The following is a 26,451-nucleotide window of genomic DNA, read 5'->3' as shown; positions in this document are numbered from 1 at the left end:
GAGCAGCAGAGTTCTGAATGCCTGCAGTTGTCTAAGTGACTTTTTAGTTAAACCTGTAAAGATGCTTATACAATAATCAAGCTACTAAAGATGAATGCATGGACTAGTTTATCCAGGTTGTGACGAGACATCAGATCTTTTAACCGTGACATTTTCTGAAGGTGATGACTTTGTTATTGCCTTAATGATTTTTCCCAAATTGAGGTCTGAGTCCATCACTACACCCAGATGGTTTTGAGGTGTATAGATTAGAGCTCTGTGATGACTTGTTATCATATCTCTTTGTTACACATATTCAGATATCTCCCGGGGTATAACTGCTTATATTGAAAAAATTCATTAAATAAGACCACAACCCCTCCTGCTCTCTCTGCCCTGACTGATGAAACTGTATTCAGGAAGGGTTGTAGTGATAAGAAATAGTTACAAAAAGTGATAAGACCAAGTAATATTTTGAATGCACAAATAGAAACAGAGTTTAAATGTGTGCATATCAATACATCTGTTTATACCATTTAAATGCTCAACTTCCAGCGATCTCCTCTCCAGGGTTCGAACAAGGTCTCGCTTCTCTGACTCCAGCTCCTCTTTGGCTTTTGACAGAAAAGTCTTAAAACAAAACAAATAAAACAAGTTTTGTATTTTAAAGTCCGAAAGAAGCAAGATTTTACTGTGTATACATATCTCTGACAGGACAAAACCTTTAGGTTTCAACGAAAACTCTGGTTACATTTCTGATGTTTACTGTTACTATGACAACTTAGACCGATAAGTCATTTTCTAATGTTGTCACTTGTCAAAATGTGACACGTAGTCACCAAGATCTAATTCTTGAGTATGTGATCAGATGCTTTTAACTCAATATTCAAATTCAATGTTAACTAAAAGGTATCATTTAATAAAATGTAAGACTTCCAGGGTCAATATCTGTAAATTACAGCAAAACAGACTTTGCTTGTACAGCGTGAATGCACATAACTAATAATGCAGTTGTCGGGGTGTAACTTTAGAATTACTGCAGGTCCAGAGGTTATTCTAGTCCAATGGGAATAGGACATAACACAAGTATATGTGTACAAGGCGATTAAGGCCTCGTTATAACAAGTAACCTGGAGTATCCCATCATAAAAGAACAGTGCTATGTATAATATAAGACAATATGACAAAAGTAAGGAGGATTTGAATGTGCAACTCTGCTGAATAAACACAGAAATGTAAGCTTTTTTGAAAAAAAAAAAAAACCCAAACTTTTCAGTAGTCTTGAAAGAACTGACTGAAAAACAATAGCTTGCAATCAAAATAAGAATAAGTTTTATTGGCCAAGTATGAACATGCCAGACAGGGAATTTGTCTTCGGTTGTTCCGCTCACTGAACCCAGATTTAAATAATTGCAAACAGTAATTGACAAATGACTCTTATTAACATATATACAATTTAGAAAAAGTGAAAGGTGCAGCAGTATGAGGTAGACGTGGTTATTGAAAGGTTAATTGTTACAGCATATGATTGTGGTTATTATTATTATTACTACTACTACACAAATCACATTGTACATCTTTGGAATTATGTGCCTTGTAATGTACAACAACAAATCCCTATTTAATTACACCATCTAAGATTAAAGCACCAGGTCCAAGGTGCAGCTTTTAAAATGAAAAACTTGTAAAGAGTATATTCAGTTGGATCACATTTACAGGACTGTCTCAGAAAATTAGAATATAAGTTCTTTATTTTCTGTAATGCAATTAAAAAAACAAAAATGTCATACATTCTGGATTCATTACAAATCAACTGAAATATTGCAAGCCTTTTATTATTTTAATATTGCTGATTATGGCTTACAGTTTAAGATTAAGATTCCCAGAATATTCAAATTTTTTTAGATAGGATATTTAAGTTTTCTTAAACTGTAAGCCATGATCAGCAATATTAAAATAATAAAAGGCTTGCGACATTTCAGTTGATTTGTAATTAATCCAGAATGTATGACATTTTGTTTTTGTAATTGCATTACAGAAAATCACAATATTCAAATTTTCTGAGACAGTCCTGTAATTTGTGGGATTGACAGCTTCACACTGGTCCTTATACAATCAGCCTTATCTTTCACACTTAGGATTATTCATAAAACCTAGCCAATGAAATACATGTTTAAGATATGTTTAAAGGGGAAACTGTTTATTCATAAAAACAATAAAAACACTGATGTTTTGAGTGCATGGGTGCTTCTTACCTGCTCCGATGACAACTTGTCCTGCGTAGATTCATATTCTCTGTTCTTATCACGAGAACTATTGAGTTCCTCCTCTACAGAAAAAAGATTTGATGAATGCAGATTAATACTAACAAATGAACCTGAGCAAATATAAATCAATAAAACACGTGGACTCCTACCAAGTTTGTTCAGCTCCTCTTTGAGTCTGTGATGGTCTTGAGTCTTGGTCAAGAACTCTTCCTGACATTGTGAAAGCTGTTTAACCTTTTCAAAAAACTGTTGCTCTGCAGGAAGACAGAAAACAAAGCCCGTGAGTTGTATAATTCGTCATTTTATTCACAGTAAATCTGGAGTATTTCTCTTGGGGTTAACATGTGCTAACACCGTTAGCCTGGCATCGTGGTTTGCGATAATCTGCCATTTAACCCCAAACATGGGAGGTTTGTGCATAATCCCAAAGTGGTTTTGAGGAGTATTACAACTTATAAGAAACTCATAAGAAAAAAAATTATGTTGGACCACTTAAAGAGCAAAATTATCGACTTTGTTCCACACAAACACTGAGAGCTGCGTATAAAGCCTAAATTATGGTTCTGCGTCAAATCGATGGCGTAGCCTACGGCGTAGGGTACGCGGCTACGCACTAGGTACGGCGTGCGTCGCCGCGCGCCCTACGCCGTAGACTCTGCGTCGGTGTAACGCGGACCCATAAATCAGCCTTAATACTACCACATCTAGCTATGAGCAGAACTTACCGCTGTCGACCCGAAACTGTTCTTGCTGAGCTTTCAGTGAGTCTATTTTATACTGCTGATCTGAAAGGAGTTTTTCGAGCTTGTTTTGAAGTGTTTTGGGGAGTTTGGACACCTCAGGAGGATCCAACTCCTGCAGCAAGAGTGCCGCCATTTTCACACTCTGACCACCGCACGCGCAGGCGCAGTTAATAATCTGAGAGGCTCGCAGCTACTAATGCATTGTGGGAAATGTATTTTTCTACAGAAAATAGGCGCTTTAGCCTTGTGGAGTATGGAGGATTTGTTGTGCCAAAATTAAATAAATAAATACATCATTAATTAATTAAAATGGGAATGAAATATATCATTAATTAATTAAATGTTTCATTAATTAATTAAAATTAGAATGAAATATGTCATTAATTAATTAAAATACAATTAATTTTAAGTAAAAATATATATTTATTATTTCAGCATTTAATTAATTAATGACCCATTTAATTAATGATTTCGTGTTGCGTGTGAATCATGAAATGTAAAACTGCATTTAATTAATTAATGACACATTTAATTAATGATTTCGTGTTGCTGAATCATGAAATGTAAATTTAAAACTGTCAGTTTCACTCGTCAAACTCAGTGGGCGGATTCAGGACCAGCCCTACTACCTACGAAAATATAAGTCTAAATTCATAAAATGAATTTTATCTTCAGGAGTGAGCTATTCTACTTATTATCCTAAAACCCCAGAGTATCCCCCACACCAGGATGGTTCCACCTAACCTGTCAAACGCCACCTGGCTTCACCTGTCAATCACTTGGACCAATGATGGAGTCGTGGTTGAAACATAGCAGCAATATTTTTATGTTTAATAAATCAGTTACTGATGGCACAGTGCTCTGTTTTAGGTCTTTTTTTTTACAACCAAAAGTGCTTTGCGCTGGTTAGGGGGTACTTGGCTGAAAAAATATTTCACAGGGGGAACAACACTGAAAAAAGGTTGAGGACCACTGGTCTATATTAATGAATTCATATGATATGCACTGTCCATTAAAAAGACTCTTCACACAAACAAACAAAAACAGGAAAAGCCATGGTTAACTCAAGGTTTAAATAATGCATGCAAAAAGAAAAGTCTTCTATACAAAAACTTCCTAAAGCATAGAACCAATGATACAGAAACATGATATTAAAAAATATAAGAACAAACTAACCAATATATTAAGAATAAGTGAGAAGGATTATTATCATAAACTATTGGAACAACAGAAAAAGAACATTCAAGGAACTACTGAACAGTCTAATTAAGAAAGGCACAGGAAAACCACAATACCCAAAGTGTTTTAAAAAGGGCAATACAATAAAGGAAAACACAAAAGAATGACTTCAACAATTTCTTTGTAAATGTAGGACCAAACTTAGAAAAGCAAATTGAGGACCTGAGAGAAAAGGACGCCTAGATGAAGGTATCATTTATCAGAATCCACACTCCATCTTCATTGTTAGCGTTAATGAACCAGAAATATTGAAAATTGTTAACAATCTGAAATAATAAAAAAATCAACTGACTATACAAATATAGACATGACCTTAGTCAAAAATATAATTGATACTAAAAACCTTTTACCCATATTTGCAACCAATCATTCTTAACAGGCATCTTTCCAAATAAATGTGAAAACGGCTAAAATAATATACGATATACAAAAGTGGAGACAAACAACTATACACAAACTATAGAACGATATCATTCTTATCTCAATTCTCCAAAATTCTAGAAAAACTTTTTGTAGCAAGCAAGACTTGATAGCTTTATTGAAAAACACCAATTACTAAGTAATAACCAATATGGATTCAGAACTAAGAGATCAACCTCAATGGCAGTTATAGAACTGGTTGAAAACATCTCAAAAGCAATAAATAATAACAAAAATACACAGTAGGGGTCTTCATTGACCTTAAAAAAGCATTTGACACAATTGATCACAAAATACTATTGAAAAAAATAAATTGATATAGAATTAGGGGTATTGCCCTCTCCTGGCTGGAAAGCTACCGAGATAAAATAACACAATTTGTTAGCCTAAACGGAGTCGAGTCGGAACCCTTACAAATAACTTTTGAGTTCCTCAAGGCTCTGTACTAGGGCCAAAATTATTTATCTTATACATTAACGATATATGTAAAGCCCTACAAAACATGCAGTTTGTTCTATTTTCAGACGACACAAGCCTGTACTCATCTGGTGCAGATCTTGAGCAGCTCCTGCATGTAGTACAGAAGGACCTCAACATACTGAATAAATGGTTTAAAATAAACAAGTTATCATTAAATATCAGTAAAACTAAATGAATTGTTTTTGGCAATAAAATGATAAATGCTCCAATAAGCCTAATCATCACTAACATAAAACTAGAACAAACAAACATTACCAAATTCTTAGGAATAATTATTGATGAAAAACTCACATGGAAACCATACATTAATACCGTGAAAAGAAAATTATCTAAAACAATAGCAATATTATATAAAATGAAAGGTATTATAAATAAAAGATCATTACAAACACTATGCAGATCCCTACTACTCCCATACCTTACCTTTTGTGTGGAAGTCTGGGGTAACACATATAAATCAATAATTCAACCCATCTATATCTTACAAAAAAAAAGAAATTAGAATTGTAAACTTGGCTGACTATCTTGCATCAACAAACCCACTTTTCATTCAAAACAATACACCTAAATTGCAAGATATAGTTAATCTGAACACCACTGTAAAAATATATAAGGCTTATCACAATTTACTTCCGGGCTGAATGCAGGAACTGTTTAAGCCAAGAGAGGGCGAACATGACCTCAGGGGAACAGCAATGTTTGAGACAACAACAGTAAGAACAAATACAAAGGGTAGATGTATATCCGTTTTAGGAGTGAAACTGTGGATTAAACAACGACCTTAAATTAGCAAACTCAATAAAAGCATATAAGCTATTATTCAAAGCAAAGGTAATTGACACCTATATAAATGCAGAATAAGCAAACAAAGAAGAATGTACACATGTATGCGTGTAGGTGTGTGTGTGCCTGTGTGTGGGTATGTACCGGTATGAACATATGCATGTATAGTATGTAGAATTTGATGTATAGACACAATACACATGCATGAGATGAAATGACAACTTAAATTGGGTTTGTCGGTTTCTTCAGCATCTTTTCACTTTCTGTTGTCAGAGCTATCATTATTATTATTATCATTATTATTACTATTACAGTTATTACAGTTATTATTATTATTATTATTATTATTATTATTATTATTATTATTATTATTATTATTATTATTATTATTATTATTATTATTATTATTATTATTATTATTATTGTTATTATTATTATTATTATTATTATTATTATTATTTTGCGTAGCCTCATGATACTTAATTTTTTCTTTATGCATATTCTATTATGTTAAAAGGTGGGCAAGATAAGCTTTATGCTTTTCGGTCAAAATAATCACCATGTTGACCAAAGAAAAACCCGTAAATATTTATTATTTTGCTTAGTGATTTTCATGCGTAAAATTGACCGAAATAAAGATTAACTAACTAACTAACTAACTAACTAACTAACTAACTAACTAACTAACTAACTAACTAACTAACTAACTAACTAACTAACTAACTAACTAACTAACTAACTAACTAACTAACTAACTAACTACCAGTGCTACTACTACTACTCCTACTACCAGTGGTACTACTACTACTATTATTATTGTTATTTATATATTTTTTTCCCATAGCAAAAAATGTATATGAATTCTGACTGTAGCTAATGTTATAATGCATTTATGTGCTTAAATTTAAGTATACAGTGGCAGAAAACAGTCAACAGAGGGCGCCAAAACACATCAAAAGACATTTGCCTGGCTGTGCCTGCTTGCAAGTAGCTGCATATTAAATCTGTGTATGTGTCATTGAGTTTATGGTCTGTTACTACATATCGCTTATAATGGAAGAAATCATATCGATATCTTCAGTTAACAGAATAGGTAACCTGAACAGTTTCTTTTAGGGGGAAAATTCCTCCCTAAAAATGTCAAAAATAAAGCTCTATTTGAACTATATAGGTATTCTTAATTGGTTTCTGGTAACTGTTTTCATTAGGTCAAAAATACCTCAAAAACGTATTTGTCTTTATGAATTAATTACTCTTTTATATACACCTATATAGTGTACACTTATGCTTTTTATTTTTGAAAAAATATCAAGCTCCACTTAGTCTGCATTTTAGATTTGTAAGGTCAAGGGGCAACCATATACACCTGGTATCACCGGTATGAGTTCACCTCACCGTTTCCTGAAAACACATGTGGATTCTTTCCTTCTTTCTTTCCCAACACAAAACCAGACTCCCTGAACTAATGTTTCCTGCATGACTCCTCACAAAGTAATTAGAGGGTAGGTGTGTTGAGGATGGTGGTATTAGAGCCCTCACAGGTCACAACCACGCTTACATAATTAGACTGATACTGCAAGTTTCAGTTGTCCTTTCCGTGGGCTTGAATTGCCTCTGCAGTTTCAATGCCAGTCTTTTATTATTATTATTAATTGTGTTCATGGTTAAACTTTGTTTGCATTCAGAACCTGTCTGGACCAGTTATGACAAATATCTCAGTGGCTTATTAGTTGACTGTGTGTGGGATTCTTCTACGAGACAAAAGGCAGCTTGAACCCAAGAAGAGTTTCATTCTGTTTCACTTGCACACAGCACAGCAATCTTCTAATACTCAGCTGTCACACCTGGATACCGAGATGTATGGGAACCAACGGCATCATTGCTGTGAAAACCCCTCAGTCTGATTCGTGGTGGTTGTTGTCGGCACTTGTCACTGGCACGAAACCCAGAAGCACAGACTTTGCTGTCTATGGTGCTGAAGGTAGCTGAGCTGTGATTGATGCTAACAACTGATTTTCTGTTTTGACAAACGTAAAACATTGAGCGATGTAATTACAGTTGAAGATAACATTTATGTAAATCATTTATCATTTCCTCCACTCCTATCTAACGGCTATAGAGGTATTGCCAGCGTGTGAAAAACAGACACCAACTCAAATGTAATTTTATATAAAAGGTGTAGTGTTATGCAGAGGTGTCAAAAGTATTCACATTCATTACTCAGGTAGAAGTATAGATACTAGAAATACTCCTGTAGAAGTTGAAGTATCAACTCAAGTTTTTTACTCGAGTAAAAGTATAAAAGTACTGGTTTCAAAACTACTTAAAGTATAAAAGTAAAAGTAATGTAAGGGGGAAAAAAGCCATTAAGGACAAAAGCCATTGAAAATGAAAGCATCTTAGTATAATGCAAATATATTAAAGAACCATATATGTGTACTATTGAGCATTAACATGTGTTTCAGAGAGCAGAAGATATGATGACTAGTTGCCTATAAGTATTGTTTTGGTGCAAAAAGTCAAACTTCAGAGGCATGTTATCATTTATGTTTATTGGAATGTACATCCAAGTTTAGTTGCAGGAATCTGAGGGCAACGGATCTAAGAACAAAACTGGACAAGAACATCTGAAACAACCACAACCAAATTCACTCTATTTGGATGGAGCAATTTAACTGGATAGTTTTTTTTAAAGGCCAAAATGAAATAAAGTAACGAGGCTGTTTTTAAAATGTAAGGAGTAAAAAGTACAGATAATTGCGTGAAAATGTAAGGGGTAAAAGTAAAAAGTCATCTGAAAGATAATTACTCCAGTGAAGTATAGATAACCAAAATTTCTACTTAAGTAAGGTAACGAAGTATTTGTACTTCGTTACTTGACACCTCTGGTGTTATGTGCATTTTTTTTCCAAATTTCGGAAGTTACTTCGGAAGTTTTTCACGCACTTTACTGTCATTTTTATACTCCTCCTTAGTAAAACAGTTTGCTTACTCCACCTTGCACATTTCGTCAAATCCTACAGACAACAGTCCTAAGTTTAAGACTGGGTGGGTTGTGTTTGCAAGATTATACACCATCATGACGTCACTGATATTAACGAGCAATTGGGATCCTCAGTGTATCTAAACAATGCTGCTCAAAATAGGTTTCTGTTTAAAATGACAGCTCGTGAGCCGATTAGCTGTTACGTCATCTTGTCTATATCCGCTGACCCTATTTGGTGAAGCGTGGGTCATTCAGGTTTCCGCTGCCATGTCATGACATCACCGCGGTGAAATGGGTTTTTTATGCGGATGAACTGGAGCATGGCAGCTGGGCTTTCCTCGAGTCCAAACATGAAAAGCACAAAAGCTCTCCAATTAACGTGCCACTGTAAACAGAAAGTGGGGGCGCACCAAAACGTCAAAGTGGGGGTGGGATTCGATGGCCGCTGCAAAAGTAAACATTGAGGTAAACATTTGTTTGAGTGGAGCCATGAGTCATATTGCAGTTTGGGGCCTTTTCCAGCGGGAGAGTTACTTGGGTTACTGGGTTGATCTGAAACGGTCAAAGGGCTTTAATATGAAAAATCTGTCCTGGACTTTACTCAAAAAGATACCCAGATAACTGGGGTACGCCTGCTTTTAGAGGAAGCCCAGTATGGGTTTGGTAAAATATGAAGGCCGACTCCATTCCCTCATGATGTAATAGTTACCGGTAATTCTTTATTCTGGACTCACAAAGGAGTCACCTTGTATTGCAGTTTTATCAGGTGAGAGGTGTTGGGAGGAGATCTCTCTACCTCCTTTTGAAAGAATGCCATTCTCGCTACTCATGACTGTGATGTGTGACTGAAACTCAGAAAGCATTCTTTTACAATTGCACCAACTGATGGGAACTTTGACTGGTGATGTTACATCTAAGTGTGACTGCATACAGCCCACATACAGCCCGTATATTTCTGGAGCCGTCAGAAATAGTTAGGATGAATCTTAAACACGCTATTCTGTCAGGTGAGGCAGTGATAGCTCGGGGCTATGCAGGTCGTGCCAGATGTGGTACAGTTGGAATGACAAGCACCAAGTAGCTCCACCAAGAACTATGTGTGAGCTTGTCACAGTTAAGCTATTGGTTTGTGAGTAATTGCAAGTCAAGAGGTCCTTTGCAGTCTGTTGTCAGTAGATATTCAAAACTTACCTCAAAACAAAGGCAGGTAAAAGTTCACACCTTGAAAGGCGCCTTGTGCAAGTGTAGGTGGCCCTGGAATGAATGTAACACTTATTCTTGTCTGCTAAGCTTAGCAGGGGTAAAAAGCAGTTGTGAAAACTCTCACCGGACACCTGGTTTGCCTAATAAAGCGGCGAGTGTGCACATAACCGTTTATGCAAACTGGTATAATGTAAAGTGATGCATTAGACTGCTTTACTGCAGCAAATGCTGCACTGCTTTTACAAGTCAAAAAAAATTTGAAATTACAAGAATAAAGTCATAATATAATGAGAATAAAGTCGCAAAATTACGTGAATAAAGTCATAATGTTTGCGAAAATAAAGTCGTAATAGAATAAAGTCGTAATATTATGAGAATAAAGTCGTAATATTACAAGAATAAAGTCGTAACATTACGAGAATAAAGTCGTAACATTACAAGAATAAAGTGGTAATTTATGAGAATAAAATTGTAATATTACGAGAATAAAGTGGTAATTTATGAGAACTCTAACAGGAAGAGTATCTTCTCCCTGTGTTAAAATGAGGAATATCTTGTGAAGTTATATTCATATATTATACTATATATTACGACTTTATTCTCGTAATATTACGACTTTATTCTCACAACATTATGACTTTATTCTGGTAATTCTACACATTTTTTTCCGTAATTTCCTTTCTTTTTTTTGTCTTAGTTTGGCCCTAATACTCCGTCGTACTATCTATCTATCTATCATCTTATTTCATCTGAAGGAAACTAAAAAATGGTCGATTTTGGTTTTGTGACTTTTTCTTTTCTCCTTTCTTGTTGCCAAATGAAGACAAGTTTTGTATTTGTTACTGCATTTGTTAATTCATGGTGGATTAATGTGATCAGTTTTTCCTACAGTTGCTCTAAATACAGCTCTTTTTGACGAAGCATGACATATTGATGTCTTATGACAGTCAATAAATGGGTGACTGCATGTGGTGGATCTTAAACTTGGAGGACATTAAAAAAGGAAGCGGAGGATTGAGGATGAAACACTACTATTACTTGGACTGCCTTGCAAATGGATTAAATTGTCAAGTGTCAACCTTGACTTGCTGTATATTGATGCAATCAGACTTCATTATGCACTCCACAACACACCTGTGTTTCCGACAGTAGCAGTGACTGCGCTTCTGAGGTTTGGCAAGTTTTGAGGACATGAGACAACTTAATCTGATTTATTGCCTATCAAATTTTGGGTTTGTGTTGCAAGTCTTTAAAAAAGTATTACCTGGCTTTACGTTGTGGTTTTGGCATGCCTGAAACTCAGTGGGGTCACGAGGAAGCCAAGTCTATACTTCAAGACAAACAAGGCTATTGGACGTGATGCAGCATGCCTTCAGAGCTTGCTGTTATGTTATGCATCCTGCGTGTGCAACAACTGTCATCACTTAGCGCTTCTAATATAATCCATCCAACCATTTCAGCTCATTCCTATTCAGAGTCTCGGGGGTCTGCTGGAGCCTAGCCCAGCGAAAGACAGGGATACAATCTTGAACAAGTTGCCAAGGTCCCTTGTAGGTCCCTATCCATTTTCAAAAGTCGCTCAAGAGAGCATTTAATTCAACAATGTAGTCAAGAAAGCTCTTGCTTTTCCCACTGTTTTGCACTTCATATTCTGTGTTGCCATTTGTTCAGCATAATATTCACATTTTCATGATCATGTCTACAGTAATTTTTTTCTTTTCTTTTTTTTCTTTTTTCTTTTATTTTCATTCATGTTCTGCATGCAATTTTTATGATATATTATTTATTTTTATTTTTATGATTTTGTATCCTCATAACTATTTTGTTAAATGTTATTAGGTGGGGGGCTCCTCATAAGCCTACTGGCTTGCTCGCTCCTCCCTGCACAGTTTCTTTTAACTGCACTTATTTGTGTAATGTTTTTTTTTTATGTTATGTGCTAAATAAACTAAACTAAACTAAAAACGAAACTAAACCAAGTCCATCGCGGTAATACAGTCAAATTCAAATCCATGAAATTTAAAACCCACATACAGCCTTACATGTAAGGTACTTATCATATAAATATACTACTAAGTAGCCCACGAGCTTGAGAGTCATTACAGAACATATCATCATTATACAATAAAATGCAGGCAGTCAGATGTTTGGCGCAGACAGGTACATTTGTCCAGTCACTGGTGGCACAGAAAAGGGCGAGAGGAAAAACTCAGTCCCTGTCTTAGTCTATCACTCTTTTTCCTTTTTTAAAATTAAGAGATGATTTTTTTCTCTCCCCACAAGTCAATGTTAATGAAGCAATTTCAAAATGAAATTTCAAAATCTGGCGTCAGTTGATTTTGTGATTGTCATAAATATACTGTATAATTGTTAACATTCAATCTAACCAGTCATTTGATATTGTGGCGATAAATGAGGAATTAAGATTTATAACTTTCACTCCAAATGAAGGAATCACGGACTCAAGACAATTTAACAAATTATCATTTTGTTAAAAAAAAAAAGTTTTTTCTTATAATTTTTAAATAAAATCCACGCAAAATGTTGCTGTTTTGCTTTTATTCATAAGTACAAGAGGGTGTCATGTCATAGTACATTGTTAAAAACATTAAACATTAAGTATTTACTTTGAAGACTCACAGCTTCCTTTTTGTACATTCCCACAACCTTCTTCTGCGCGATATAAAATACACAAAAAGGAATACCTTCTGCACTGTTCACATTTTATTGACGTAAATGAAGCTGGTGAATGTTAAGACTTAGTAATCACCTCCCGTCCAGATGCTGGAAGGTAAGTCTCAACAGCTCGAAATAATAAATATACACGTGGATACTATATTACAGTTGGAGATATGATCTGATATGATTATTATGGAACTTTTACAAGTAACTTGAGGACATATAAGTCAAATACTACAAATTGGCTATGAATAAGTCATTTACAAGCATGTATAGCATGTAACATTTCCTAAGAAAAAAAAATGTTGCAATATAGTTACAGTTACCTTGATTTGGCTTTGATCAGCGTGATGATGATCAATCTCCTCATCATCACACTTATTCTTATTCATCATCGCCCGCATCAGGGAGACTGAGGGTTAGGGTTAGGGCTCCTCGATACCCGGATGTAACATGTTTCCTTAACACAGATGTTCTACAGGAATTATGCGGCTGTAATATATGTCAAAGCCCCCAAAATTTACTTTTTTTGTTGATTTATTTACAAAATTGTCTCTGTTTGATCTTTTTTAAAGCTCCCTGACATTGCTTCTTTTCCCAAACTCGATTTACTCGACATCGTTGTCTTCTTCGTCATCCATCTTTGGCAGCTCTTTCTCCGGCAGCAGGCCGTAACTGTTGAGGAAGGCCTCCACGTCAGTGGCAAAGAACTCCTCGTTTAGGTGCTGCGTGCAGGACAGGAAGTTCCCCAGTAGCTCTCCGGCTTTGTACACCAGCACCGTGGGTAAATATTCATCTGAGAAACGCTCAGCGGCGCCGGATGCGACGGCATCGATCCTGCAGAACTTGACGGTGGGGTACTCGGTGGCCAGGCAGTCGAGGCAGCTGTTGAGCTGCTCGCAGCCTTTGATCCCATTCTTGTAGATGTGGACCACCACCACTGTGCTGTAATGCTCCTTCTCAATGACCTCCAGGAAGGCTTCTCCGCTGTCCAGGTCGTGCACACCTTCGAACTTGGGCCCGAAGCTGAGCTTGTTGTGCATCTCCTCCATGCACTGCCTTCTGTACTTCTTCATACATCCCTCATCCTCCTCTTTCAGCAGTTCATACTCTTGGACACTCATCTGGAAAATCATATTAAGACAATTAACTCATGCTTTATATATATATATATATATATATATATATATATATATATATATATATATATATATATATATATATATATATATGGTTTTGAACCATGCAGCTTATACAAAGGTGCGGCTATTCTGTGGAATTTTCTTCCACCGCTCGGGGCTCTCTAACCGGAATTAGAATCAAAACTAAGACAAAATAAATGCAAAGAAGAATACACTACTACTTCTTTAGCAGATAGGAGTAGAAGCCGATTTCAAACAGATAAATAGATAAATAAATACCGGTTATTTTCTCTTGGTTCTGTCCTGTTTTATTCAGCAAGTTGCTGCCGTGTTAAAAGACACCGTTAGAAAAGGATCTATTTAGGTACAAACATGTAAATCATTTACAGTTCAAAATGGTTCTGTACATGTAGTAAATATCTAATCTAACAACATAAATATCTGCGGCCTGCATATCTTTTTTTTTTAAATAAAGCGGATGCGGCTTGTATGCAGGTGCGGCTTGTATATCTTTTTTTTTTACAATTTTTTAAAAAATAGAGCGGATGCGGTTTATATGCAGGGGTGGCTTATAGTCCAGAAAATACGAGATATATATATATACATATATATATATATATATATATATATATATATATATATATATATATATATATATATATATATATATATATATATATATATATATATATTTGCATATATATTTGCTCATATTTGTGCTCTCATTGTCATGTCCTGTTTTAATTATCTATTGTACTAAAATGGAAATGTTGCTGCGGTCTGTTACCACTTGCTTAGCCCTTTGGGCACTGGGTCTTACCTTTCGGTTAAGATTTGCTCTGGAATCCCCTTTCGACTTATTGGGGGACGACATTTGTCTCAGCAGTTCTTTTTTTGCCGAAGGCAAGTTTTCCCGATCCATGCTTTCCAACTTAAACCTCCTCCAGTCATTGATAACTCCCTTTGGACCTATGGAGGACACAACAGCACTTGGTCTTTACACTCTGAGCTCCACATCGGTGTCATTATGATTAACAACAACTGAGACTACAACTGAGACTGACAGTGAAAAAAATTATCCTAAAATGAAAATAAAAACGACAGTTTTTTTACAAGACGGAAACGAAATAAAAACTAGAATATACAGTGTAAAACCAACTGAAACTAAATGAATTAGAGCTAAAATTAACTTATCTTTGTCTAATGACTCAAAGGAAAGAAAAAAGTATTGCTTGTTTATTGGATTCGTTCATCCTATATTTGTTTATGTCAATATCTCCAAGTCAATCCCTCAAAAACTAAATCTATGACTAAAACTAAACTAAAATGAACCAGTTTTGTAAAGCTAAAATTACTGATGTGCTTGTTAAACTAAAACTAATCTGAAATAATCAAACAAACTGGATGAAAATGAAATAAAAATACAATCTATAAAAGAAACAACTATTATAACTCAGATGACTAAGATGTCCTCTTTTGATACAGGGATTATCTTCACCCCCTAGGAAGTGGGCTAATTAATCAACGTTGCGCAATGCAAAGAAGATTAGAGTGTGTCTTAAATGGCTCTTTGCTCTACTTTGGTCTTCCTGTTATCTGTTTAAAGCTAATTTCTCTGGAAACTATTCGTCTCCATAACAGGATCATGTTGCAAAGCAGTTTCTCTCAAGGTATAGGTATGATCATAGCTGAATTGTTGGTCTACAAATAAGTAATCACATGATCTTGTTTTGTTTTTGGCTCCTGGCTGCACAGTTCCTGCGTGACAAATGAAAATCTGCTCACCTGTGTGGGTCGCGTTCTCATCCAAGTCAATCATTCTGTCAGTCATTTTTGTGGTATTTTACCTGCGTGACAAACAAAGTCAGCAACTCAGACTCAGCAACCTCATTTGAAATATGCATATGTAATCTGAACTGGGTTGTTCAGGTTACTTATGCATGTTCATGTTTCATGTAATAGTATCTTTGTTGTTTTTGTTCTCAGCTGTGTTATAACACAACGACAGATGCACTGATACAAAGCTACTGGGAACCAAGCAAGCCCCATATTTAATTAAATGAATGCAGTCTATAAGAGGATTACTGAACAGCAACAGATGTTTTACTTGTTGGTAGTCCTCAAAGCTACCATCTACAGTATATAGCGCTCAAGCAGGTACTGTATATATTTGCCATCCTTTTACAAAAAATACTTTGGGCTTTACACTGACATGTTATTTCTGTGGGGTCACATTTCTGTGACGTTGGCAGAGCCGATGTCTGATTGGATTAAGAGGGCTATTCCTGGTAGTCTTCCCTCCTGCCTGCAGTCACGCTGCTGATCTGGTCTAATGATCCTCATGGCTACCATCAATTTAAAAGGAAGATTTTCCATGTTTATTTGCAGAAATATCAAATAAACGTATAAACTCCTCAGTTTTGTGTCATATAGATTTCAACAACAAACTTTTGTAACCAGCTGCCTTCCAGCAGACCCGAGGCTGAACATAAGCCCCAAACAAAGGAAATCCTCCACTACAGTGCAAGACAGAAACTAAAGTTAACTATTTAATGGCTATAACAGCATAACTCCAATGGCAAAATGTAGCAAGATTTACACAAGACTAAATAACAGTGTCCCTTAGAAAACAGTTGAATGCATATAAACATTTACAGAATAAATACTTTTCTATAACTGTTATAATGTCAATATTACAGTTAAGTTGTTCTTACCTCCCAAAGTCACAATAAAGTCCTGTTTTGAGTCAGGCGCTAACCGTGCACTGGTGTACTCTCGACCACTTCAATGAGCTATCTGTTGCTGAATGGTGTGTGTTTTTCTGTGCATGCGTGTGCCTTATCCAGCCAATGAGCTGGGTCTCATGGAGATTTCCAAAAAGACCCAATAGACCAAACAGAAATAGAGCACAGATCCTAAGAGGATTTCACTTCAGGAATAAGAAGCCTCTAATTGATAAAGGCCTGGCTACACATGATGGGGGGGAGAGAATGAGAAGGAAAAAGCTGCACACTACTTTTTTTTTTCTTTTACAAAACTTTGTAAAGGTTGCCTTTTATTGCTAAATTAAATTTAATGCACAAATCCCTTCATGGGGGGCTGATACTGTGAGCCTCTCTGGCTCAAGAGTGAGTTGCTTCTTTCACTCTCACAAAACAGCACGTTGAGGGTTAACGCAAGCAGGAGCACCATATCCCCGAGATGAACTTTCGAATAAAGTGATCTTGTCTGGAATTCAAAGTTCTCCCAGGCATAAAGCTTCACACGAAACAAACACATGATGAGAGTCTTTCAAAACACAAAACACCGCTAGCTACGGGTGGGGAATATCTACTGATGCTCAGTCATGTGGTTCATGATTATTTTCAACACAACAACCCCACTGTATACTCTTCAAACATCCTCGGCCAGAATGGTTCTTTTAAAGTTTAATATCACTTGGTTTTACTGTCTGGATTATTAACAAACAAATAAAAAAAGACATTCCTGCAGATCAGAAACATCTGCACACTTCTGTACAGTTTTACCATCCCAACTGTGAAAAGATTAGAGAACGGGCCAATTAATGAAAAACAGGACTATGGAAAGTTTTTAAAGTTATGCTCTTCAAATTATGAATGAATTAAAGCTAAAATTGTGCAATCTCTTGTGCATGTAATTGCTTTTTTATGACTTGTTTCCATAGAGAGTTGAAGCAGGGAGCTTCTCAAACAGCAGATGTTATGCACAATATAGAGAACTTAACAATGACAAGTACTGTATCTGTATAAAGTACAGTAGCAATCATACACTTCAAGACTAAAAAGCTGCATATGTCAGAACAATTCATCATCATCATAATTATCAAAGGATACACTGAGGTAATAAATATCTCTCAGAGTTGTTTAAATTATCTTTGATAATTAAAGTAATGCAAAATGGGATGTTTCCTAAATTGTATACACTGCAAAAACAGCCCCTCTAAAGAATAGCTTTAATATTAAGTAAATATAATCAGAATTGTCCTATTTTAAGCAAAAATATCTTTCCCAATGGGGTAAGAAAAGTTTTCTTGACTAAAAATCTTAAAAGTAGCATCATAGTCTTAGATAGTCTTCTAGTTTTCTTCAAACAAGGTTTCGAAATTTGTTTTTGCAGTGTTGTAAGAAAACTGTAACCATAAACTATAACTATAATCAAAGCTAAAAGCCAACAAAAATTTGAATTATACTCTTATTCTGATTTCATTAAATCTAATTAAGTAAAAATTACTTCTTCTTTCTGAAAAGAGTTGATGTGGAAATCTGAAGGAGAGCAAAAGTATTATGTCAATGCAGCTAAACTCCACGGTTGCTCCTTCTACAACAAGCATTCACTTCCTCATTGTCAACTGGTACATTTCCACATGCTGTGAGGTGAGAAGAAAACCGCAAGTCACTCGTGTTTCGCCTCTTTGTCTCTTCCCTGCATGCCTCGGTGCAAGCGCTCCCTCAGATGTGTGCCAAATCACTGTTATTCAAATAAGAAGAGTAAATGCTCTTCACACCCACATAATATTTCTTGGGATGGGTCATGCCAGTGTGTTTGACTTCTTACCTTCCTTTATGTGTCTGCATCCTGTAGTTATTGGCTTAAAGGATTACTAGACTCCTTTTCAAGCTCGCCGAGAGTGTATGTCAGCTGGGATTTTATTGCTCAATACGCATGGGTTGCTTAAAACAGAACTCAAAAATTAATAAACCACTGCATTTCATTCAGTCATTATGATTAAGTGATTAACGGGTGGATGTAGCAATACCTATAGGGGAAAAAAAAGAAATGTAGAAAGATGTAGAATACAAGTAAAGGCATTTATATGCATTTTTCTTAAGGACAACTATTAATGAGAGAACTTATCTTTAATCTGTTTTTGTGACGAGAAAAGAATATAAAAAATGTCTTTGGGGGGGTAATATCTGATTTTGGCCCAGAAAACAAGGAAGCAAGTCCACATAGGGGAAACTCTCTTCAGAATCTGAAATCTTCACGGAAATTACCTCTTTTTATGTTTTTTTGACATGTGCAGATGATTGTGTATCAGTGTCTACTGATCACTCAGCGTCTCTCCGGCACATGGTCACGCACGATTGGATCACTTATCTTAGTGAGCTTACAGGGTGAGACCGTGTCAGCTTGCTTACATCCTCTTAAAACACTAGAGGTCAGTTTTGTGCTCTGAAACCTTCCTTTCCCCTCTGTTTGTTCAGGACTTACAGGCAGCAATGAGTAACTGTTTGTTTTATAAATATACATTTACGTCTGCCGACATGTCTCTCCATGCATGGGCTTGAGAGCACCAGAAAAAAAAAAGAAAAAAAAACAAAGGGAAAGACATGGTAACCACTGTTTCTCTTATACAATGTGAACTCTTTCCCCTCTAGCGTTTTTGTACATGGAAAATATAGGATGATGTCATGTCATAAACACTTCAGGCATCACCCTGACAACTATTTCTTAACTTTATGGCCTTTTAAACTAAAGGTGGAGTCACAGAGAACATTCAAACATGGAATGTAAATAAGCTATGTGAATCTGTATGTTGCAATTGATAAGCATGCACATCCTTTATTTTCCTCATTTTCATTGTGTTTGGGGACTTGAGTCATGTTTCTGCTTCCTCAGATAAGGTGAGAGTAGATAAATACAGCAATGGATTTCCTACGGGCGGCTGATCATTTGCTTGTTAACAGTGAAAGGGGGAAACACGCAGGTAAACTGAGCTATTTTGGGCAAACAGTTTTTCACATTCAAGGAAGTTTTATTTTAAGTTCAAGAGAATACCTGAGATGGTCTGATAGAAAGTTACCAAGAGGAATGTGAATAGCAAAAGAAGAAACCATGCCTGTAAAATAACAATAAACTTCTTAAGTAGCATGCATTCAATAAATGGATTCATGACAGTAAAAAAAAAAGTAAAACGTTTGTTTAGATAGATAGATCTTTATTGTCATTATCACTATGTACAACGAAATTAAAAGTGCTCTCAGCGCGGAAATCTATATATTCCCATAATCTGATGAGAAACAACCTCCTAAGTCGTGGTCTTTGGTCTGGGAAATGGAAAACTTTCATTTCTCTGTAACTTTCCAGGCTCCGGCGTCCATGTGGTTTTCCCTGTTGTTATGACTTTGCCATTCCTCTGAAAACTAAATTAAAGTCTTCCAATAGCGTGACATCAGACAGCTATTATAATGAAGCCCGTCTAAAAGTCCAGAGTTGCTTTGTCTGAGGTCCAGCGTCAATACACTGCTGCCACTCTGACTCAGGAGGTTTCAGTTCCCCCATGATGAAAAGTCCTGCAGTGATGAAAACTTCCACTGAACCCCCCCCCCCATTGCCAGTTTTTTTTTCTTCTGAATTCACGTTGAGGGAAAAACAAACTTCAATGACAAGGAACGTGACGTAGGGGGTGATTCCTGCCTGCTGCGGTCCCAAAACCTTTTTTTCTTTTCCTTTTTCATCTTCTGTGTTTCCCGGAACAGATTAAAGGTCAGCATGTGCTTTTGTGAAGAAGAGAGCTTCACCTTGACCTTATGTTGAAAAAGCCATGCATGTTCTGTACCCAGGTGCATACAGGTGTGGCCTCAGGCACAGGCCCAACTTCCCTGCCTACATTTTTTCCACTCTTAAGACACTTAAGATACTATATATATATATATATATATATATATATATATATATATATATATATATATATATATATATATATATATATATATATATATATATATATATATATGTATATAGTATCTATATGTATATGTATATATATCCATATGTCTATATATATGAATATATATATATATATATATATATATATATATATATATATATATATATATATATATATATATATATATACACATATATATATATACATATACATACATACATACATATATATAAATGTAGGATTTAAAATTGAATTTAAATAGAAATGCCTGGAAGAATGTTCATTACATCATTCATTTGTACAGAGTTCATTAACATCTTTCATCATCAAATAGATAAAAAAATGAAGTGAAGAAATGTGTTAATGACCCTGTGTAAGTTAAATGAAAAACGTCTCAAAATAAGTTAGAAATAAGGAGGCCTATTTAATGAGAAGCATCTTTAAAAAATAATTAAAACAAACTTCCTATCAAATAGTGAATTAACTGATTTTTTTAAGGGAAATGTAGAAAAGATTAAAATGTGATCTTTTTAAAATCCAGGACAAAACAAAATTCCTTTACTTGTATTTCTAGTAGAAATTTTCTACCTTTTTTTTTCTATTTTCCTGTTACTTTTACTTTTACTTTTAAGCTTCAGCTACCAGCTCTGTCTACCACTTTCACATCCCTGGTAGTCACTGGTTTCCATGTTTGATTTAAGTTTAATTGAACTCAGATGTCCCATTTGGTTTTACTAGATGCCAGACCTCTTAGGCATACAGTAACTTTCCTTAATCATGTCCAGATTTATAATCATCATCGTGTCTGCTGTTAAGTAATAAGAGAAAGTTACAGTATGACAAAGGATGATGTGGTTTATATGTTTGTGGAGCGGTCAGATGTCCCCTCTATGGCCCCTGCTTCACCACACGTGCATGTGTGTTGTGCAACAGCAAAATGTGCGTAAGAGCAGGGGGAACAGGCGTGGCTTGGCACCACTTTAACTAACCCACCTCATCACTCCAGCTACCTCTGTTTAAATAGTGACCCATTCATTATGTTAGTCATCCAGTAGTTCATGTCTCCATTCTTTTATTTCTTTTTTTTGCCAATTTAGGAAGACGCCATAACTATTTGGAGATCAGAAGAAAAGGTGGTGCTGATCCAGCGAATGCTCAGTTGAAACCACTGGGAGGAGCTGCAGGAGCATTAAGCATATTCCGAAAAAAGCTGCATTAAGTTGGCGATGCAGCAAAGGTTGTGACGTGTCAAACGGCTCAATTAATATAGTCTTGTAAAATTTTATTATCATTACTATTATCAATAATCTACTAGATAACATGATATACTGTTTTGAATTCATAAACATTTATGTGTGACTTTCCAAGAGGGTCTTCATCACACACTGAGGTAACGCTACATTAGATGATCAGATCACAATTTAAAAGTCTTCGTTTGAACAGTTACTATTATATGTAAATGGATCAAATCAGCTCAGAAAAGAGGGGAAAAGAAGGGAACAGATAAAAGTCACAGAAAAGCATACTACGTCTTTCAGCTTATTCCTTTTTTTTTGTGCAGGTGGCCACAGCTGGTCAATTCATTTCACACACTGTTTAGCATATAGGTTTCACATCAGCTGCCTTGCTTAATAATAATAATAATAATAATAATAATAATAATAATAATTATTATTATTATTATTATTATTATTATTATTATTATTATTATTATTATTATTATTATTATTATTACTATTATTATTATTATTATTATTATTATTATCATTATTATTATTATTATTATTATTATTATTATTATTATTATAATAATTATAATAAGCACAGAGCTTATGGAGGGCTTTGAAGGTGATGAGCAGAACCTTGTTGTATGTTTAGCCAATGGAGCAGATGAAGAACAGGGATGATGTGGGTATGCGTGAGTTTTGAACATATTGCAGTTCATAGAGTCCATAGAGGAAGCTATTGCACTAGTCGAGTCTAAATGAGATGAAGGCTTAAATCAAGGTTTCAGCAGTGGAGAGGATGGGGCGAAGGCAGGCAATGTTCTGGAGGTGACAAAAAGCTGTTTTGGTGATGTGACGGCTGTGGGGCTTGAAGGAGAGTGTGGGGTCAAGAATAACGCCAAGATTTCTGACCTGATGAGTGGGAGTGACTGTGTGTCCATCAATGGAGATATTGAAGGTCTGAGAGGAGGAGGGGAGGCCGGACTTTGGACGATGATTATGATTTCAGATTTATTGCAGTTGAGTTTGAGGAAGTTGGGAGTCATCCAAGATTTTATTGCCGAGTGGCAGTTTGAGATGGTGGAAACAGAGGCAGAAGTGATGGATCTGGTGATGGAATTGAAGTCTGTGATGATGGATGATGAGTCCAAGGGGAAGCATGTACAGGATAAACAGAAAGGGAACAAGTGCCCCTTGGTATGACACAACCTTCTGGTTGGTAGACAACCAGCTTTATCCACTACACCACTGCCAGTCTTTCTTATTTTTGATCAGATAAAAATCACAAAAATGCTCAAAAATAAGATAAAATGCATGTATTAATTAGAGTTAAATTAAATCAACCCTGTTTTTTTTAAAAGTGCTTATGTAAGAAATGATGGCACTTGAAGAACATTCAAGGTTTAAACAAATTGTATTATTTGAGATAAGATAAGAAAACATAACATAAGATAATATTAGATAAGATAAGATAAGATAAGTTAAGATAAGATAAGATAAGACAAGATAAGATATAAAGTTTAGTTAACTGCTGCCAACCAAGCTTTTAACCTTTTTAACATCAAATAACTAGATTTGCTCCGACCACAATTACATTTTACACCTGTTTTGTGTTTGTAGGTACATGCTTCTAATTACTCATGACCGTCTGATACTAAAAATATGATCCTCAAACTCAGTTATTTATTCTAATGAATACATTTAAAAAAATATACAGTGACTCATCACACATAAGCCCTTAATTGGCTTTGAAGTAGTAATTACCATCTAAACAGGATGCTCCTAAGCGCGGGGCTATACTTTCTGCATGACGCAATGATCCTAACAGCAAAACAAGAGCCACTTCAGAAAAAGCACTTCAAAGCACCTGGAAGCTGGAACAGGGAACGTGTGTCAGGCACAAGATTTTTAAAGACTTACGACAAGGTGTGACGATGACTATGCACATAACACCGTGTGGCATTAGGTAAGACAGAAGCCAGGGAACCTTTAGATGAAACATTTATACTCCTTTTTTTCTTTTTGTTACAACAAAAAGGATCTTTATCTAATCTAAGAGACTTGACCGCTACTATAATCTTTTGCTCCTTTCGCAAACTCACTCCCACGTTGTCCAATGACTCATCTACTGTGAACATAGAAGTTACCATCAGGATTTTACAATACTTTTTTGATTATAATGTCATCTGCATAGTAACAAATTATTTCTTCTTTTAAAATCGGCGCAGTTTTACTCTTAGCATCATTATAGCACTCAAAAAAATAAACTTGCAAGAGAATGGACCAAAATAAACTGTTATGCACCTGTTTTATATTATATTTTATATCTTAGTTAGTGAAATATGCCCTTTTCATTAGTAAATAGCACAGAAAGTTACTACCTTTTATTAATAAAATAAAATAGATTTTTGCATTTACTTTTATTTCATAACAGATATTATAAATGCTGAATATTGAATTATCTTAATTAAGACTACATCCATTTTTGCATTCTAGTCCTTTTTATACATTATTATATACATTATTTTTGAACATCAACGTTTTATATTTCAGATAATAAATGTTTCCTCTCCCTACTTCAATGTCTCCCTCTATTCCTCCCAAAGTCTTTTTTTCAGGCCATTAATCAGACTATATTATCATTCATTTGTGGAGGTAACGCCCGGATTCTGCAACAACATCGATCCCAGGGTGGATTGAGTTTGCCAAATTTGCTTAATTATCACGGGCAGCTTGAAAATGATTCATGCATCATGATTTCCTTCACTTACCTCCAATCCCCCTCTGTCTAGATCTCTCCAACCTGGCCCCTATCTGTAACAATAATCTTGTTGTCCCATCCAGGTTGGGCTGGGTACTCCCGGGGAACACAGTCTATGTGTGTGTGAATGAGTATCAGTGTGTAATTGGATGTGAATATCTATCTGGATGTGAATTTACAACTCTTAAATGAAGAATTAAACTAATATTGGATTACTTTCTGCATTACTTTTTATATATGTGTATTAGGGCTGGGCAATATATCGAGATTTTAATATATATCGATATATTTTCAAAAGCGGTATGGTACGAGACAATATCGTTTATATCAGAGTTTGTTTTTTTTTTAATGATTTTGATATAACTTATTTTGTGACAAATTGACTTGAATGTTTTATTTGAGATTTGCACAAATGTTTTTTTATTTGCACAACTGTCAACCTCAGTGGAAAAGTCTGCCTGTTACTGTCTACATTGTATTAATTGCACAGTGTATTTTAATTTAATTGTTATGCAGGAAAGAGATATTTGTTTTATTTTATTCAAGAAGCATTTTTATTCTATATAGGCAGGCAGTTTATTTTTATTTCATTTGTTTTATACATTTTGATATTGTGCAGACCTCTGTTAATAAAGGAACCTGTGTGACATTTGGCACGAGGCTTTGTATTAAAACTGACTGTTTTTTTAAGGGTTTGCCTCAGAAAAAATGACGCTAACAGAGATGCTATGCTATAATGCTTTAAGGGAAAACCCCAATTATGGCACAGAAAAAATATCGATATATATCGAATATCGCCATTCAGCTAGAAAATATTGAGATATGACTTTTGGTCCATATCGCCCAGCCCTAATGTGTATATGTGTGTGTATGCATGCACTGTGATGGTTTTGAATCATGGAATTAATCAATAAATGAAAAATGAATGATGAATGATGTTCAGTCATGATTCCCATATCCCTGCAGAGCTTCATCTGACAATTGGTCACACATGAGAAAAAGCAAGACAGTGAGAGTGGAGTCTGGTATTAGTTTTGCTCCCAGTCCTGAGTGGTCCCACAACCTCTTATCTGAGGGTGGAGACTGTGTAAGCAAGAAACTCATGGAGTTCACACTGTTCTCACACTCGTTCCCACTTCCCCTTCCAGGAACAAGTCTAACAAGATAAAGTGAAAATATGAGAACTTTTGTAATATACCTCAGCAGGGCAATATCAAATATGGCACAATAGTTGCTATTATTGAGTGTTTGTGCTCTTTCTTTTGCTTTTTCGCTCTCTCTTTTTTATTTATTAATTAAATGTTTTCAAAATCAAGAATGGTTTTTTAAATTTAATATTAAGTGTTTATTTTTCAAATGTACCCTGCTGGACTTGCTTTTAAATCATCACCCACTGTATAATATGACATGTTCCAACACGGATATGATGGATGCTCTTCATGTTGCACAAGCAGGGTCCAATTGACAGCAAATTAACAGATTTGGAAGATAAAATAATAAACTGTCTTTTGGTTATCAAATAATTATTACACTGCATGCTCATATTTCATAGTTATGGAGACTTAGTACCTGTTTTTAAATTGTTAAAGTCTCCTGAGGCATTCAAACTCTTATGTAATAATAATTAAAAAAAAATAGAATCACCTTTTTTTCTAACCAGTTCAGCAGTTATTTAATCCAAAACTTTAATATTGAAATTGAAGTATGACCAGCTCAAGGTCTGGATACACATTCACAATGACGTGTCCAAGGTGGTATGTAAACGTGATGCAGATGCAGCCCAGCTGTTTTAATGTTATATTAATAGTTTAAGTCTGTTTTGTATCGGGTTTAAGAACTTATACTCATTATC

The 26,451-nt window shown here is 35.3% G+C and overlaps 2 protein-coding genes across 2 annotated transcripts in view; both read right to left on the bottom strand.

Annotated features, from left to right (window-relative positions):
* tprb (translocated promoter region b, nuclear basket protein) overlaps positions 1-3,129 on the bottom strand; it is a 34,845-nt gene extending 31,716 nt beyond the window's left edge. The window contains exons 1-4 of the mRNA XM_061738764.1: positions 2,972-3,129; positions 2,396-2,500; positions 2,235-2,308; positions 513-609 (exon numbers count right to left, since the gene is read on the bottom strand). Coding sequence (XP_061594748.1) covers positions 513-609; positions 2,235-2,308; positions 2,396-2,500; positions 2,972-3,122 — 427 coding nt within the window. The 5' untranslated portion in view covers positions 3,123-3,129. The remainder of the gene's footprint in view (positions 1-512; positions 610-2,234; positions 2,309-2,395; positions 2,501-2,971) is intronic.
* Positions 3,130-12,633: 9,504 nt separating this feature from the next.
* pdcb (phosducin b) lies at positions 12,634-16,781 on the bottom strand. The gene is made up of 4 exons (XM_061738763.1): positions 16,636-16,781; positions 15,707-15,768; positions 14,742-14,890; positions 12,634-13,903 (listed from the first exon to the last, which is right to left on the bottom strand). Exons 2-4 carry the CDS (start codon positions 15,750-15,752, stop codon positions 13,388-13,390), a joined length of 711 nt encoding a protein of 236 aa, XP_061594747.1. The 5' UTR covers positions 15,753-15,768; positions 16,636-16,781; the 3' UTR covers positions 12,634-13,387.
* Between the last annotated feature and the right edge of the window lie 9,670 nt (positions 16,782-26,451).

This window comes from Cololabis saira, chromosome 13 (assembly GCF_033807715.1).
Source record: "Cololabis saira isolate AMF1-May2022 chromosome 13, fColSai1.1, whole genome shotgun sequence".
In the NCBI taxonomy this organism is placed as follows: domain Eukaryota; kingdom Metazoa; phylum Chordata; class Actinopteri; order Beloniformes; family Belonidae; genus Cololabis; species Cololabis saira.
Note: the sequence above shows the minus strand (reverse complement) of the source record. Positions and strands in the feature narration are given on the sequence as shown.

Bases quoted from the DNA above. Each gene is read 5' to 3' on its own strand.
- pdcb (XM_061738763.1), bottom strand. From the start codon at position 15,752: ATGACTGACAGAATGATTGACTTGGATGAGAACGCGACCCACACAG. The intron at 14,891-15,706 runs GTGAGCAGATTT...TGTCCTCCATAG, and splicing joins TGAGAACGCGACCCACACAG to GTCCAAAGGGAGTTATCAAT. The intron at 13,904-14,741 runs GTAAGACCCAGT...ATGATTTTCCAG, and splicing joins GAGCAAATCTTAACCGAAAG to ATGAGTGTCCAAGAGTATGA.